Source organism: Pleurodeles waltl, chromosome 9 (assembly GCF_031143425.1).
Source record: "Pleurodeles waltl isolate 20211129_DDA chromosome 9, aPleWal1.hap1.20221129, whole genome shotgun sequence".
NCBI classification, from domain to species: Eukaryota; Metazoa; Chordata; class Amphibia; order Caudata; family Salamandridae; genus Pleurodeles; species Pleurodeles waltl.
Genome location: NC_090448.1, coordinates 1,049,813,011 through 1,049,831,852, shown reverse-complemented (window position 1 = coordinate 1,049,831,852; position 18,842 = coordinate 1,049,813,011). Strand labels below are relative to the sequence as shown.

The following is an 18,842-nucleotide window of genomic DNA, read 5'->3' as shown; positions in this document are numbered from 1 at the left end:
GTAAAGGCCCCCCTGATGTACCACAACGCATGATATTGAATTGCCTCTTAATTACTTCTCCCCATTAACGGAGAGCACTCTGTAGCTATCTACAAATATGTACCCATCGACTCTTAATCAAACTGGTTGTACTGGAAACTGTGATAGCCACTATGTGATAGGTCAAACGCAATGACATTTTTTCCACTTATAGCTAAAAACACGACCTCAGCGATCAGCGTCACAGCAGCACTACGACGTTTGTGGCTAAATTTCAAAGTTACAAAGCTTGTGTTTTTTTATTTCTCCAAAATTTCCATTTCAGTGCACAAGTAACATATATATGTCTAAGTTGGTTTGCGCAGAGCTAACCAACAAAGAGATCTATTTATCCAGACTCTGGGTCAAGTTTCCTCCATCACAAATGTGACGATATCCTGTCCGCCTCATTACGATCCCCATAGAATATAATGGGATCATAATACGGCGGACGGTATATCCGCTACAGTTGTGATGGAGGACACCCCTCTGTCAAGGTCATAATAAGGCCCTGAGTTTTCTAGTTCTTTCTTATTAAGCGCATATAAGAAAACGAGGCTGCAGTTCCCTGAAAATAGTGATATACAACTGTTCGGAATGAATCATCCATCCTATTTCGGCTTGGAAGAATCAGATCTATTGTGCACTAAAGTCAAGACAAATTGACATCAAACAAAAGCAGTGTGATGTCTTGAACTATTGATTTACTCGGGTTTTTGCTGCCCATCACATTATAGTTATGCATTTTTTTTTTTTATACTTTTTTCAGATTTTGGCACAACAAATGGAAATTGTAAAGCTAGGACTTTCGCAGTTCACAGCAAGGATTACACTCAGAAGACTATCAAAACACGATCAAAGATAAACCAATATCTTAATAAAATCTTAATATAAAAAACCCTCAGTGTCAGTTGTTCTCTTATTGCCTTAAAGCAGCAGCACTACTAAGCCAGTCCTCAAAACTTGCTTTTCTTATAATTTTACGGATGTCTAAAGAAGTTATAAAAACTTCACTTTGCACAAGCTGTTTCAGTGAACACACATTGGCCCTCATTACAAGTTAGGCAGAATACTGTGAAATATTTACCACGCTTGGGAAAACCATCAACCCTCAATTTATATTATGGGCCATGGAATATTGTAATTGTGGCCAGATTTTTTAGCCATGTGCATTGATAACACTGCCCTTGGTTTTACTTTAGCTAGGAAAATTATGGAATATCCAACCTAAGCGCTCCTAAAAAAGGAGACATATCAATTATGTAAATTGTGTGGCTTTATCTAGCACAGCCATTAAACTGCAATATTGCATGCATTAGAGATTAATATAAACATTCCACCCATCACCTTGTTGTTTTTGCATTTGGGACATTTCATTGGTCGTTTCCAGGAAGTGGAAAGGTGGGAATACAAATTAAAAAATGACTGAATGGGCAACATTTGGACAATTCTGTTGTGCTTTCTTCTGGATGCTACTGCTGCTTTAAAATATTTGTTGAGCTTCCTGAAGAAGGTGTAGATCATTTGAGGAGTGTTATGCACAGAATTTGTAGAAGTGGCTATGTGTTTGCGGGGTTGATATACTGCACTAGCAAGCTAGCTGTATTCCTAGTGATCCTACTAATCAAGGTTTTCTGTACAGCCTTTGTTGCTTTGATCACTGGGTAGGTTTCAAAGTTATGATATTTTTTAATGTAGAAAAGTAAGTGATACATTAGCCTGTATTTGAACAAAGGGTATGAGACTTCTTACCCTCAGATGTCTGAAGAACAAGAATCTTGCTGTACTGGCTGACTCCGGATTTGTTAAAACCCTTGACCCGAGCGCTGTAGGTGCTGTTGAAGTGAAGGCCGTCGACCGTACACATTGTCTCCTTTCCAACAAACACCTCCTGGAGGAACAAAATGGCAGGTATCAGAGTCAGACATTGCATTATTTATAAAAACCAAATGCTTTCCGCTGCCAATACGACAAATATTGTTGAGGTCTGTATAAAGGGGTGGTGGGCTTTAGGGCTATACCTTTTGATATTTCTATGGAGTCATACTGAAGGTTTGTTAGCCAATAGTTCAAAAAGAGTGACAATGATCAGAAGCAAATTTTGCCCAGACTTTCTCTTCTCAGAGTACTAACACTGTTTTTTTGTTTGGAGAAAAGTCAAATGTTTCAGTCGTTTTTGTGCACTCTGGTATGAACCCTGTCTACCCATGCGTGGTAGGGTTATCAGTAGTAAGCCCCTTTGATTAAATTCAAATACATTTATTTATACCAGCATAAGATACATCTACAATGCTGAATGCTAGTATGAGACATTAGAACTGGCATTAGGTCAGTGTGTGGAGGACCACCCACTGTATTTGGAGATCCCTGCTTTGCCTATACCCAAACTGCACCTGCAGCTCTGGCTGTTGCACATTTACAAAACAGAAAGACAGGTTGGCACCATTTTTGTCCTCTGTTGGAATTCTATTTTTCTTTTTAAAAAAGAAAGTCTCAAAGCAGGAGTCTGTGAAAACCAAAAGGCCAGTGGTCCTGATGAACAGGGAGTTGTCTCCGAATGCATTGGGGGTGGGACGCATTGGTTAAGTTGCCTGCCTTGGAACTCCATGCTTTGGATGGTGGACCCCCCACAGAGACTATGGATTGGAAGGACCTCTCTGAGGAACACCATTGAGTGCAAGAATGTTGGTGACCCTATGGTGCATGGAATCCACTTATGATTGTGGCTCCACTCGTTCACAGGTTTCCTTGCTTTTAATGGAGCATGAGAACTGTGCATTTGGCAGATCTCTAAATATTAAATCTTACATCCAGACTGTCATCGCTCCATGGAAAAACACAATAGATTTTTGGTGACTCCGTGAACCTTCTAACCATCTATGAAACATTAATAGAGGGATCTATATTGCAAGTGCTGAGCATATTAAACATTGCAGAGGAGGCTAAATAAATGCTAGGGTGGTAATGTTAGGCTACAATGCTCTGACAAAGCTTTAACAAGCATGGCATAATGTAGAAAACAGGAGGGCAAAAAAAGAAACATAAGGTAACTGGCGAAGATGTGCTATAATCAAAGATGGTGCATGGATTTTAACCAGCCTATGCAAAGTGACTTTTCACCAGCCCTCTGTCATCGCAATAAGGGTTGTAGGGAAAATGGTGCATTTCCACCTAGTGGCACTCAAGACAGCCGTTCAGTGTTGCCCTGCCAGAAACCAGAAATTATTTAATTGGTTTGCCCTTTGCACATCTAATTTGTTTCTTGCACTATTTAATTTGTTACTACACGTTTATTTAAAAAAAAAATCTCCTTTCTCTGCAACATAGCTTAAAGCTTTATTGCAGTATTTTAGCATACGAGACCCAGTCATAACAGCTTTCATCAGTAAAACCTTAAATGAGATCACATAATTTCAACTTGTGTCACACTTAAGGTAGGGACAGGCCGTGTGTAAGGGATTTCTTGGAAATGTCTCCTAGCACACAAGGGAATTCGGAGCTCTGAGCCCATTTTGGTTTACATGTTTGTCTTGTTCCTAGTCTCGCGGGATTTGCATTGGCAGTGAGGGGAGTTACGCACTGTTTTGAAACGTCTGTGCGTGGTTGATAAAACATTACTGTCTGAACATTGTCTCTTGGGAAGTATGCCTGCGCTGCACCAAAATAACTATAATTATGTATACCGCGGCAAATGGAAGAAAGAGGCACAGTGTCAGCCCTTCTGGTACTGGAATCTCACAGTAGCAAAGACCGGTCTAGTTCACCTGTGACCCACTACTGGCCTCCTAGCTTTTACAAATAAAGGTCTATGATATTTGCGTACCATCCTAGGTCACTATACACTTTACAGCGTTACTTTACTTGGAAATCTGTTTGGAAATTTCTATATCTCTCTGGTGTGATTGTGTGAAGTTATTGATTTGTTTTCTCATCAGTAAACAGTTCGTAACAGCAAACTCAATAATAATCAATATATGTAATGTTACTCTAATTCCAGCTCTATTTTTAAAGATTGTATGACTCAGAAAAAAAGTACATTTTTAGTTGTCTGAAGTAAAGTTTGGCCCAAACAACACACAACAGTGCTTCAATCAAGATCTCCCTGCCGGAGGCGAATAGTGCCGGGATCTGGGATGCCGATGACATCGGCGACAACACTATGGTTAAACTTTCAAAGTATCCCACTTCAACACTAAATACTATTTTTGATACTATACGTGCAATACTGAAAACGTAAGAGTTTTGTGAGGTAAAAAAAGTCCATGGATAGACCAATACATACATTCAAGAATATATGTCACACTACAAAATCAAATCTGCACAACTTTATCTAAGCACACTTTTAAGAGTTTGGACACTGTAGTTATGGTTGAAAATAATTGTCCATAGAAAAATTCAATTTTAATGGTAATAATTGTAGTCCCGTTTGACGAATCCACACATAGTGTGCAAAAAATAACACACACCAAATTCTTGTAACTTGAGATCCTATAAGGCAATTGAACGGGGAAGTTCTAGAGGAGGTGAGCTAAAAGGTGCAGTTTGCTTTCTTAGTTTTATTGCAATGTTTGGCAAACAATACATCAAAAACCACAGGACAGAATGACCTCAAACCGGGGGGAGAATGGACTACTTGGTCCAACGTAGACTCCTGTTATTCCGGTTACTGTCTAACCCTCCAGCGCTTTTTAGGGAAAAAGCTCCAAAAATGGGGAGTCAAATATATAGCTAACTCACAAGTTGGTTTGAGATCTGGTGCACCAAGCAACATTTTAATCTGATGTGACCATCTGATTTGCTGTCAGGAGCTGAATATTTTCGTTCCAGCTGCCATTATGCAAGCTGAATTAGCCATCTGGGCCCTGAAGCCCATTGCCAAATTAATAATGTGCTGTTGGTTTCAGGTCGAAAACATCCCACCTCCATTTGAAACACAGGAGATTCTATATGGGTGGAGATGCCATTTTCCACAGACATCAAACTTATGTAGGTTGGTTCACTTACTGGGCTTCAGTAACTGAATCATAGTCTGTGGTCTGCAAACTAAGATTCGAATGTTTGTTCGTGAAAGCCATCTCTTGTTCTAGTTTACTGTGGACAAGGTCACAGGCCATGCCCAACACATGCCGTGGGCCAAAGAAAAAGTATATCATTATAAAAGCCAATAAGTTTCCTCAAAATAAAACTTTAGAAATCGGATTGTATTGTTCTCCACTAACATTACATTATTAATAAATATATGTAATACATACATGAATACAAATAAACCCAAAATGTATTTGAATGACTGTTATGGTCAAAAGTCACTGAAATTGGTAAATTATGGCTAGCTGACTACCAAAAGGGCAAGGGTACTGTTGATGACCTCTCAAGTAACATCGAGATGATCAAAAATTACTTCCTCAATGACATCACTGATGTGCCTTATAATCGCACTTGTCAGTATCAGTTGTCCTTCCTAAGCATAGGTAGCTCGGCATTCAGTACCCTTGAGCCATATGCAAGGAAGCCTGTTGTATACTAGCCTGCAGTTGTGGGACTGGTGTTCATTTAGACTTTTCTCAGAAATTACATAGATTCATTTTAAGATATTATGCACTATAGATAGCTGATACACCTAGGAAGGGACGAAAGTGGGTGTGGTGCAAACATAAAATTGCCAGGGGAATCAAAAGTTATAACAGCAAGAAATCCCCAGGGAGAGATCAATTCAATAAGGTGGGCTACTGAAAATACTTTAAAAACACGATTTGAAGCAGAGTGTGGCTTGAGATACCAGAAAGGAAGGGGCACAGGTAGAGGTGGGCACACACATGCAGTACTGCTTTTGTGGCACAGCAGATAGAGCCAGGAGGGCCAGGAGGTGTGAAAGACGTGGGTTGCTCACTCGCTATCCTCAGAGGTTCACTGCCACGCCCAAGAGACAGACATGTATTTGTTTATTTGTTATCTGTGGCATAATAGATGTGCCCTTGCCCCTACTTAGTGCAGTGTGCGAGTCATTAAAAGGCCATGAAGGACTTTATTTCTATCAAACTGCACCTGGAAGGCGCTTCTCCAATCAGAACAGAAATGGTTCTTTATTTCACACAAAACAATTCAGAACGAAAATATTTCCGGTCACTATTCGTATAATTTAAACTTGTGTCAAAAATTATGCCTTTTTTTGAAGCACAATGCTTTTAGTCATTAATTTCCGAATCGTCAAAACTTGTGTTTAAATTTATGCCAACATATGCTTCGCGTTCAGCAACTGCTGTACATCAGGACAGACAATGGAAATCAGAACAATATACGTCAAATATTCACAATTAATTTTCAATGGTTCTGGTACAGGGAAAATCTAATCACTTCAGCGAGGTAACTGATCGTCCTATAAATGTGGTCAGTGAGGGTATGAAGTCCCACACCCCGGTATGTCAGTCCTCCTTGGTCGATTTATCAGAACAGGTGTGACAATCACCATTCCAAAAACAGAGGCCTATCTCCCCTGTAATCAACAAATGCTATCCATTCTGCTGTCACCTCAGTCTATAATAAAAATATGGGGATTTAAAAAAAAAATATATAATTACAAATAAGTAACTTTAGTTCATAATTTTGGGAAAACCACTCTATTCAGAACATTATCTATGACTCAATCGAGTTAGTTTAGGATTCTAGAAACTTCCAGGAATAGAAGATGTGCATCCCTTACCGAGGTTCCATTTATTTGCTGAAGGAAGAGGTAAAACTTACACAACCAGAAAAACACCGACGATCAGGAAGTACACTGACAACTGCGTGGAATAATGACTTTCAAACCAAAGGTTTTGCAGTTTTTCAGTGCGGGAAGGGAGTGGCCCGTGTTCTGTACCTACCCTGAACTGACCGCCGTTCCCATCGTCCAGCTCTAGGATGTATCCTTCCACCTGGACCATCGATAGTGGCGGCTGCTTCCACGACAAGGTGGCGCTGTTGTTGTGAGTGCAGCATTCTTCCAGCTGCAGGATGGGGGGTGCTGGTACTTGAGAGGGAACTAAGCAACATTTAGTGTAAGCCTAGATGGTATGAGCAAATAAGAACATATAGCCTCACAACAAAAGCCAACAACACATATTAAGCAGTGTTACTGAGACATAAGGATGCAAAGCAACTTCGTACAACAGTATGCGTTAATTTCTGATAGCAGTACAGCATGAACAGCAGTGCTTAATTTGAGCCAGTGGGTTCCGGTACGGGGCACCAGCACTTATTTTTAGGAGCCCACACTTATTTTTCTGCCTCAAGCGTTTACTGCAAGCAAAAAAACACATATGGGAAAGACGGAGGATGGGAAAAACGAAAAGGCGAGAAAGGGAAACTGCAGAAAGCTGCAAGAGTAAGATGAAGGGTTAGGGAGTGGCTGTAAATGGATTAAGGAGGCCCAAAATGGCTTTAGGATTATGTTGCCTCAGTATTTAGTGCTCACACTTTTAATTGCAGTAGCCGCCTGTTTCCGAGAAGAGCTTTGGGCACCGGCACGTTTTTATTTACAAATTAAGCACTGGTTATTTAAAATACACTAGGACACAAGCAACTACATGAACTGTCCTGAATCACTACTCCTTCGTATTAGCAACGTTCAGTTATTTTTTTATTTGTAAAGTGCGAGCGCGCGCACACACATACACACGTTCTCCCTCTCTCACGCTCTGATCTCTCTCAAGGGCACCTTGTGTCTGATTCCATCAGCGAAGGATATGCATGGGAACTGTCTGGATGGAAATTACTGGGACCAGTGGACACCCTGCACAAGGCGCTGTTGTACTTAAAACAAGCCCTGAAACATTTAAAATTAACTCAGGGGAAAATGAACAGTTCTGTATAAGGGAGTCTGTCATTTGAGCCAGTCTGCCGCGTGTACATAAATATCACAAGATCTTATGAAAAAAGGGTGCAAACGTTAGTGTCGACTCACAGTATTACAGCTTCACAAACAGATTACAGAATGAATGACATCCCTATGGCACATGTTTATAATATTGATCGAAATTTACATGCATTAAACATTTGGTTGCTGAAATTCTTCAAGCACTTGATGATTTATTTGAGAATTAGTGTTGACCATTAATCCAAAGTAACAAAACCATGCATTCCTAGTTTAAAAATAAAATATGAACTAATCTTTGAGGGCAGCTCACTAGAAACTGTTGAGGATTGTCTCTTTTCTTCTTGGAGAAATTATTTTTTTGTGATCAATAGTAAGGCATGCATTGTTATATCAAAATGTGGCAGCTAAAAACGCCCTTTACAATTTCTACTGTAACTTCTAAACCGAGATTTTGTTAGAAGCTGTTGTCCATTTTTCTGCAGGAGAAACTCAGATTGCATGAGCAGGATGCTCAATCCCTCAGTGCTTCTTCCGTATACATTCCTCTGGGATTAAACCAGGACACTCATCTCCCAAAAAGGATCCTCTCAATAAGTAAACAGGAATGTAGCTTTATTGGCCAAGAGCCTGAGCTACCCACTAGGCATCCATCCACCTCTTTCAGATAATCTCTGGGTGCAGATTAAGGGACATTTCGTCATCTGCATCATGAGTAGAGGAGCCTCTACAGTCCAGCACACAGCCCCTCTTCTCCATGTTGACACACCCACCACTTTGCAGCTTTCCTTGATGTGGAGATCAAGGGAACATGTGCCTTGGGGAAGTTTAACTGCACTAGTGTACACTCCTATTAATATAAAGATGAAAAAAGGTGGGGCAGAAATAACCACCAGATAATTTCCCAGTCGACAATTCCAGCTCTTCTGAGTGGGAAGTTGGTCTATGTGTGGTTTCTCATCACTAAGGCCCCACAACGAAGGGAAATCCCACTTGACCCTTCAGGCCTTATTTACCGTTTGAAGGATGGGATACTTTGTCACAAGTATGACAGATATTCTGTCCACCTTATAAAAAGTGAAAATTTTAGCCTGTAGGATTGTGATATCCATCTTAGTTGCAAATGTATTCTGCCCATTTAGAACGCTTACATTTTTTGCTTTTGGGTCATCCAGTTTTGGACCACTGTTGGGGGTGACTTTCCATACCTGAGGTTCAGTCCCAGAAATTACTTGGTGAATTGGACTTTGCGTGGTTACTGCCAGTGTCCACCTTTTAAGATAAGGCTGCTGTGAAGCAGTTAGGGTAAGTGACCCTGGGCTGGTTACACATGCACAAGTGTGCTCACCCATGAGTGTAGTGTACATGCTTCAAGTGAGTGAGTACAGTCGTGCACAGCCTGGTAGATGCACACAGGTAACCTGTCTACAGCAGTTTCAAACTGCACATTTGACCTGTGAAAATTCATCTTTTGACAGGCCTACACCTCCTTTTAAATATTAAAAAGTCACCCCAGTGTAAGCCTTTTTGCCCTTAAAGGCAGGATGCAGATATTTAAAATCATGGCATGTAGGAATTAACGTGGAACATGTCCTTACAGTGAAATATCCCCCAAAACGTTTTTCACTGTAATAAGGCTCACTGCTGTCACTGGGAATCACTGGCCTACATTGTGACATTTAATAAATGCTCAGATTGGTAGCACCTACAAAATACTTCTTATACTCTTTTGAATTGCATTTAAAGTTCTCTCTAATCCTGAAGTTGGATTTTAAATTATTAATTTAGAAATTAAAATTTTAGAAAGTTGGCATTTTGCTGCCTAAAGTTTCCAGGAGTTTCTAGCCGCCTAGGCTGGCTATGGCTCTCCCACTGTCAATGCTTATTGAAGCCAAACAGTGCACAAAAGGGTCTGGGTGTAGAGGAGAGTATGTATTCATAACAGGATGACTGGGGAATAGCTGGGCCCTGCCCTTATTACAGTTCAAGGGGACTTTCCCTAGCACACAAAATGAGACTTGTTACCAAGGAAGAGGGAAGATCTGACCAGAACCAGTTTTAGGGTATTACAATGGGGAGTACCCCACTCACAGGCTAGACTGGATGTAAAAGTGGCATGCCCAGAAGAGGAATGAGAGCAAGACTTAGACCATGACTGTGATAGCAGCAACACTATGGACAGCATGAATGACAATCCCCTGATGCCCTAAAGGACTGAGGACTCTGTCTGCAACTGACCACAGGACTAGTGGGTATCTCCAGGGCCAGTGATGCTGGCCCCTTACACCCTCTGAGGACCATCTGGGGGAAGACCTGGACCCCACTGCTACCATGTGTGACCTGCAAGATAGCCAAGAGATGATGGGACCTGGGGAGGGGAGGCAGAGAAGCAGGCTGATAGAGGGAGCCAGCCAGCTCCTCAGATGATGCATCTCTTTAGACACCAGGGGATCTGCTGACAATGCTACTACTGGCTAGAGTTCACCACCAGGAGAAAAATGAGCCCAAGATCATCACAACTGGTCCAACTGGCCCGAGATATTAATCTTGAAAGGATTTGACATTTAACCAGTTGTGATGATCGGAGCACGTGGAGCTCTGCTGCAAGTCCTAAAACTATCCCCGGGGCTGTGCCCAGGGTATGGTGCAAGATTAATTTATTTATTTTGTCCAGGGATGGGGGTGCATGGGATCTTCTCCCCAGATTCACATTGGACCTGGGGGTCTCCTTCCCTGGGCTGATGCAACTTTCAACGCGCCTGGGAACCCACTCCTGGGCCCATCAAGGCAACAGCAGGGTCCCAGGACTCCATCTCCAGGATCCAGAAGAACGCCTCTGCTCCCCGCTATGGGAGCATAAAGGAAGTCAAACCTATAGGCCACACCTATATATTGATGTGCTGACTTTTAACAAAGCCATTAGGCTTGCCTTATATGACTGTTGTGATGACTCAGTGACAGAGCCAATAAGCTTGCTTCATTTAAAGTGTTACATGCCAATATTGTAATGTTCTATCTGGTATAGGTGGGGGTGCTATGGTTTTGGGTGTCATGACCTATTAGGGGTCAAATGTGATTTCATACTGTCACGAAAGGTATTTCAATCTGCCTGATGTATATATTTATAAATGAATGCGTAGTATCTAGTAGTTTGCATGTAATACATGTACTTGTCCATTTTCATAGAAAAAGGCATGACTGGACACATTTTTATTCTGTATTAATGTTACTAGCGCACGCCTCCCCAGAGTCGGTCTTGTACTGCTCTGCTTCGCTACCTGAGAGAGTCAAGTGCTACAATGGGGTGCTTGTTTCCCAGAATGGAGACAGTTGTGGACGTATTACTTACGCAGGCCTCACATCCTGCACAACTACCCACATTTTTACAATCATGTTTTGCAGAGTATCCTGTCAGTGAAACTCTCACTAAGGCCTGTAGTGTGCATTTATTCTGAAAGGTGGAAAATAACCTATCCCCAGGAGTGTGCAGCTGTGTCCATCCCTACATCTGCTACCCTCTTTCACTTTCACTGTGTACACCTTGGGAAGGGTGTGGCCTTTTAGCTTTAACTAATCCGCTCATGGAGCTGCAATCCCACCAGGCACTTTTCAGTAGAACAAACCCCTGGGTTGGGAGGCATGCCTCCGTAGCCCAGGTGCTGTCATGACCCCAACCTTTCTAGTTTCCTTGAGCAGGTTTTAGAGGATCTGGTTAGAGAAAATGGCTTTTGTGTCTGTACTTACACTTCGTAAGTGTATTCGGCGTAAGGATTCCTTGCAGGTCTGATGAGAAGTCCACCACCTAACCTCCTCTTGCGGGACCACATTCCATAAATGTATGGTGCAGCTAGTGTTCCTGGGTATAAAGATTTTCTATGCAAAAAAAGTGGTCTGTACCCCTTTTTGAAAAGGTCTGATAATACTTTGCCAAGTCATACTTAAAATGGCTGCAGTCATGGCCTTCACCTGTCTCACACCCTTAGTGGTTCCAAGTTGGTGTTGTCATACTTTGTAATATTTATCTGAGCATATCAGAATATGCAATGTAGAACACAAGCTAGAATATGGAATGTAGGGCATAATAATTCTAAGTAGAATTGTTTGGAGTTAATTTTGTACAGTTGAAGATAGGAACAGGAGTGATAAGGCTATCACAAACAAACCTAGCTAGATACATGGGTCTGTGCGGTTCTTACCTGTACGAGCACATTACATCCTTGTTGCCAATTGGTCGGGAATGTCCTCGTACTGGTAAGAACTTCACAGTCCCATGTATCTGGCAACAAGAAGGTTTACTATGGCTGAAAGTCTAATGGTCACTATTAAAAAAACTATTCAAAGAGCAAAATTAGCTCAAATAACTGTTAACCAAGCCCTATGTCAAGTTTTTACAGATTATAGAAATACTCAGCATAATGCAACAGGAAACTGTCCATCAGAAATAATGTTCAGACAGGTTCAAAAAACAAGAGAGACCCAAATAGCCACCAAAGCTCCCAAGTCATAAGAAGATTGAAAAACAAAATGAACTAACTAAACAAAAGAAGAAAGAATAAGCCGACAAGAGAAAATATGCAAACCTCAGGAACCTCAAGTTGGAGATCTGATTCTTTTCAAGTGACGTAAAGCAAAACATGCATTTACAATGCAATAGGTCTCTCGTTTGCGAGAGTTATTGCTATTGGTATTGTAAATGCCTAATTGGACTATTCTTGCCACACAAATTGGTCACCCGTGTCTTATAATTTGGTCCTCTCTGCCACATAATTCCAGTGGCCCTGCAATAGCTAAAGCACTTCCATTTACCTTCTTCCTCTATCTGCAGCAGAAAATGAAAATGTTGCCATTTAGCATCCTAAATTAAATCTGCCGTGCCGATTCCAATAGAATACCACTTTCACCACCCCACCATCAGAGTGGCTGGATGGCTAACACGATGCCCCAAAAAAAGACACAAGACAGCCACGGAGGAGTAACGAGAGAAATGAACTAGAAGGGCCACCCAAACATATTAAGAGTGTACAAACAGTTGGCCTGAATAATGGTTATAATTGCAATAAGGAGAGATTAATAGAACATATACAATCATCATGCAAGCCCAATAAAAATCTTTACAAGAACAACACGTAGAAAAGCAGTGCTTGTGCGTTGCAATGCTCGACCTAAAAGGAGACTGCTTTCAATGGCAGGTTGGAGAAACAAGGAGGAAAACTCCATCTGGTAACAAATATGGGTGATCTGTGCAAATTTGCTCAAATGCCACGCAAAGAGCTATTGATTTTTTGAAAGTATTGTCCTGCAAAGTTTTTCTGTTTTCATATCTTTGTCCTACAATATACCTTGGCAAGTCAACATTTTTCTTATAATTCTGAAGATTGCACAATAGAAAGTGCAGCATTAGTCAACACGTGTTCCTAATTACTGTAAAGACAAGGTAAGCAATTGCGAATATGGCTTTAGAAGAAGTCCCCGACTCAGCATGTTTTAAGTAAAATCTACTTCTATATTTGTTGTCTGGGTTGGTTGAAACTGCTTACATTTTACTTTCCACTAGTGTGAACATGCTAAGAGTTTGCAGAGTTTAAGGCTTGTAGATGGATTTGTTTATACAGCGATGCACAGATACCGTTCATCTCTTTCCAAACGTGAAAACTGGAGAATATAAACAAAATTTCACACGAGGCAATTCATGCGCTGCACCAACAGGACTTTTAAAAGGTTCAATAAGTATAATACAGACAATGTTGCACTAGTATAAAGCCAAATAAACCTTAATTTTTAAACGTGCACATAGTTTATTGGCACTCCTAGCAGCAGAAGAAAAATCAACCAAGAAAACGATTTAATATCGGAATGTCGGCACCGAGAACGGACGCTCCCTCATAAAGGAAACGTCCTGTGCGTTGCTAGGGAGATGCACGCCACTGCTCACTCGACGGCAGTCCCTTGGCGCTGTTTTTGGTTAGCAATATTATAATCAAGAGCTGGGGTAAGCATTCAGAACTTTCCTAAAATGCTTGCCAAACAGCTCAAGAGTAACAAAAATAATCTAGGAAAAAACACCCCATCACGTGAAGACAAAGCGCCATTCAGTAACCCGCCGATTTGAAGTAAGGATACATTGGCTGCCTCGGTGGTGCCTCCGTAACTCGAGGGATTCTTCCAGTTGGAAATGGTAAAAACACTCTTTTGGTGTACCGAGTTGCAGAGTCATGAGGCGTGGACAGCATGTGTTGTGTCTTCAGCAACATAATGCATTCTGGGAACTGTAGTTATAACTGATAATTATGCTCCAATATGGCCAATCGAGTTTGCGCTGTATAATTTTCGAAGTGCCATTGTGCTTGGACACAGCAAAAGAAAAGGTAGTTCGCCCTAGCTAAAGTATGTGGGTGATCGTGCAATAATCCATGTAACAGGGTCGGTCTCAAAGACGTAACAAAACTGCCTCAAGATGGGACAAACGTAAAGCATTTACCAACGAAATGAAGGGATTTTTGAAAGGCAGGCCAAGGAACGAATAAAAGTGATGGGCGTTCAAGGCGTGCTAAAGCCCACAGAGTAGATTATGACACGAAGCGCTTGTGCGCTGCTATGCTCGACCTAAAAATCTGAGAGCTTGTTTCATCCAGCACCTTTAACAATAACAAATATTCATGGTACAATGACATCCACAGAAAATGGAGACAAATCAATATTTCATATTTTAAGAAACTTTAGACTTTCATGGATGATAGTAATGACCAAGGATTATTTTTCTCAGGAAATGAGCATAAACATATAAATGCTGATGATCTTCTAAATGTGTCATTGTTGGAAGATCAGTGAGATGTTCAAAGAAGCCTTGCAGATTAATTGAAAATTGTCAGTGAAATTCTATTGTGTTAAGTTAGTTACAGTTATTTAAGTTCTATTCTACAAGAAAGAAAATGCTGATGAAATTTGCAGGTATATTTATGTTGTTATTGTTAGTGTGTCTGAAATTGCGTCATTTTAGTTTACCATTGTCTTTGGTTTCATAGTTATGTTTGTGTTGTTTGTGTATGTATTTTATAAGTTAGTTGATAGTTATGATCAATTTTATTGAGTCCTGTTTTGTTGTTTTGTTTTGGGAGGGAATATCATACTTAATAATATTTATATGAATAGACCAGAATATGAAATATTGATCACAGGCTACGATATGGAACGTGGGACATGATAATTCTGGGTAAAATGGTTTGGATTTGATTTTGTACAGACGGAGACAGAAACAAGGAGGTTATGGATGCTGCTTCTGGTTGTCACGAATAAACCTATTTCTTGTCAGATATATGGGTTTGTGAGATTCTTACCGGTACGACCACATTCCGACAGGTGTGATGCCATAGAGAAAAGAGAGAAGATTGTGAATGTAGGATAGTGTTGGGTTTGTCATTGAGAGGGATTTTTTTGTTTTTTTGTTCTTGGCTTCCTGCTATAGGAGTATAGAAAATTTCAGTACAACCTATACCGTGGCTGCTAGGGCATTATGTACAGGAAATTATTGTGCAATTCATTTAAGATAACTGTTGATGCATTCTATAGGATGTTACATTTTAAATAATGATTACTGTTTGATTTCACTTAGTAGTCTGATCAAGACCACAAACAACAAACATATTATTTGCATCTTTCAATATTAATGGAGACTCAGAAACATGGAAATTGTTGGTAAGGCACTTACGTGTCCCCAAAATTATATGAGCCCACACGTATGAGGTCCTATTTTTATCCAGAGGAGTGTGGGATGAAGTGTGATAGGATCATGGCTGCGGTGGCCATGAGCCAAGTTACGGCAGCTGCACCTCCACCAGGCACCCGAGGATGCAATATTACAGCTGGCTGCTGCAAAAAAGGGCTTTTTGCTAAGAGGGACGTTTTGCGCCAGGGACACAAATGCATTTTTGTCGGGCTTCTCGATAGTCCTTGCATCGTTCTTGGGTATTACATACAATGTGGCAGTAATCTCACCATCCAAGATTCACAGGGCTATATACTTTTCAAGAATAGCTGGTGAAGTTGGGCTTTCCTGGGTGCCCAGCCCCCGCCATGGCCATAACAGCAAGCAGATATATTGTAAAATTAATCAAAGAAGGTGTGACTAAATGTATTCACTCCGATACGTAAACTTGGAGTGCCACTATCAGAAAGCATAAAATATCCAACTGTATAACATTTTCTGTTGCCCTGGGTTCCTATAAGGAAATGCTGTGTTGGTAATTAATATGCTGTACTTTGCAGATCATTATGTACATGAAAAATATGCAATGAATGCAACTCACACATATCTGGGTGTCATGGTTCCACAGCCTACAGATATCAGATGGCATTTGTATAAGTTATGCAAAAATGTATCCACACATGTACTCAGCCTGGTGTCCACTTCCACCTTTTACTGCTTACTGAGCTATGTCAATTAAAGAAATGGGATACACTTTTTTTTCTGAGAAGTGAAGTAATTATGCATAACATGATATTTAGGGCCTGATTACGATCTTGGTGGAAGGAATACTCCACCACAAACGTGACGGATATCCCGTCCACCGTATGACAAGTTCCATTATATCCTATGGAACTTGTAAAACGGCGGGCGGAATGTCCTTCACGTTTGTGGAGGAGTATCCCACCCACCAAGGTCGTAATCAAGCCCTCAGTTTTGATGGCGGGTTTGTTTAGGTTGTTAGATGTAAATGTGAAGAAATCATTCAAACATATGGCTACAAAACCCTTGCAGGAAAAATCCACGTCACACCTGATTGGGTTCAAGAGATTTGTATTGTATTGTATTGCTCATTTATTTAACGCTTATATAGCACTTACTGTCACTGTATGGGCGCTGAAGTGCTTCCCTACATAAATAGCATGCAGTACTATGTAGGGTTTGTTGCCTTCGTTTTGATCCCATGTAGGAAGTACTCATATGCTGTGCGTGGTGACCACTGAGGTATGATTATTATGTTATGGCTCGCAGCGCTTAGCAGTGCGATGGATGAGGAAGTGTGAGGGACAGACTCGCAGTGTATAGTTTTCAGTAAGCTGGCAGCTTTGAGCAGCTCTGCAGGTCTCTTTATGGCATTTCTTATGTTCATTGTCCACTTAGCTGGTTACTTCACTGTGTGTTTGTTTCTGAGATATCTGTTTGAATGTGAAGGTCCTGAGATGGCACAGGTTAAAGGGGAAAATGGTGAAGAGATCTGCTGTGATGGACTTTTCAGTATCATCTCATGCGTGATCGTCACTGTGAGATGTCAAGAAGCAGTCATAGCATGTAGATTTGTTGAGGCCTGAGTAATATGGTACTAGTATTAATGTGGTTATATATTGTATTGTAGTGTAATTGCATTTACATAGCACTTACTACTCCTGTTGAGGTGTTGTAGTGCTTTATGCAGGGCGACCTGCTGCTCCCGAACCCAGGGTTAGTAGGGTATTTTGGTTATTGTTGGTTTTTGGGAATAGTGTAGCACTCTTAAGAAAACCATGCCATTCATGTACTCCAGTTTAATGTGGTAAATTAAATTAATTGAGTTTAGGTGGGATCTTTAACAGGGGAGGGGCATGTGAATTCATGCATTGTCGGCGGTATCAATAAGTGAGCCACAGTAGATTAGATATTGTTAAGTTGCATAGGTATGAATTTTAAACGAGATGCTGTGATCTTTGAAATGAAGTGTGGGCAGTTTGCTGAGATACAATAATAGGCATTAAGGCAAATATGCATGTGACTTAGAGTAGCTTGTACAGAAGATGGAAAAGGAAGGAGAGTCATTCGAAAGAAAAAGAATTGACAATCGAAGTTTTAAGTCAAATTGAGACTTCATTAAAGGTTTTAGGAATACTGTGGAGGCTTTTGACGTTGGAGAAGAAACATTATTTTCAATATCACTGGATGCCATGAGGTCATCACTGACAGGTAACTGGAATTAAAATTGATCGGCTCAGACTGAAGAAAGGAGTACGTTTTAGTAAGTATGTGTAAAGTAAAGCTTCTCAGGGCAGATGGCAGAGGTGACTAGAATCACTTGCACATTTGATCTCTCACAGATATAAATTGCACGCCACCATCATATCCCAAGTGAAGATACCTTTGATGAGTGCAGTCTGTGGCAGTACTCTGTTACATACCCAATGACATTTTGTGTTGTGGATATTGAGTGGGATTGACATTTACGCCGGGGAGGCACCATCCTTCTTGCTCATATTACTGAACACTTTGACAGAGGCCAATTGGGTGCATGGCTTTTTAGAAGCAATGGTACCTAGACAGATGCATCCAAGCATTCAACGAGAGACTTAGCAGGCTGGTCTAGAGATGTGGTATGACCCAAGTGTATTTATTTGAAAATTACAGATTATAGTTGCAGTAGACTGTTGTCAAGGTTAAAACTTTAGAGCAGTGGTCTTCAAACTTTCGGGCGGGCCCACGGAGGAGTTGTGAAGGGATCCTGAAGGGCAGCAGTATTTGGCTGACAGCAGCATTTAGTATGCCCTGGGGAACACAAACAAAATCATGCTGAATAACAATGCTGTCATTTTAATAAAATAAAAGTGAGTGACTATAAAGCTGGGTCTGGTGGCTTAGTGGACTAATGCATCCCCTGTAGGAACCTGTGCTTGACCTCATGGTCACAGGTTCAAATCCCAGCAAGTCTACCCAGCCTTTCGTCCAAAATTCTGAGGTTGATAAAATGAGTACCATTGAGTTGGGTAACAATAAACATCTGTTATTCAGCACCTAGATAGGTTATGTCTGCTTTCCAAATACACATGTTATGTTACCAGAAACTATATAATGGACCATTAACATTGTGTTATTAGTGATGACCTGGCTGGGAGTAGGTGTCAATGAGGGGCTCCACATAACCACCAATTTCTCACCCCCACATCTTTTATAAAGTATCATAGTGTGCACAGGTTAATAGTGACATGTCTTCCAATATCATGCGGGCAATCA

At 40.9% G+C, this 18,842-nt stretch overlaps 1 protein-coding gene across 24 annotated transcripts in view; it reads right to left on the bottom strand.

The window, feature by feature from the left end:
• TRIM9 (tripartite motif containing 9) overlaps positions 1–18,842 on the bottom strand; it is a 325,658-nt gene that overhangs the window by 83,987 nt on the left and 222,829 nt on the right. For 15 of the 24 annotated variants that reach the window (XM_069208656.1, XM_069208654.1, XM_069208660.1 and 12 more), the window contains exons 6-7: positions 6,879–7,036; positions 1,771–1,909 (exon numbers count right to left, since the gene is read on the bottom strand). In XM_069208656.1, coding sequence (XP_069064757.1) covers positions 1,771–1,909; positions 6,879–7,036 — 297 coding nt within the window. The remainder of the gene's footprint in view (positions 1–1,770; positions 1,910–6,878; positions 7,037–18,842) is intronic. The other 9 variants (XM_069208655.1, XM_069208652.1, XM_069208658.1 and 6 more) reach the window with 1 other exon arrangement.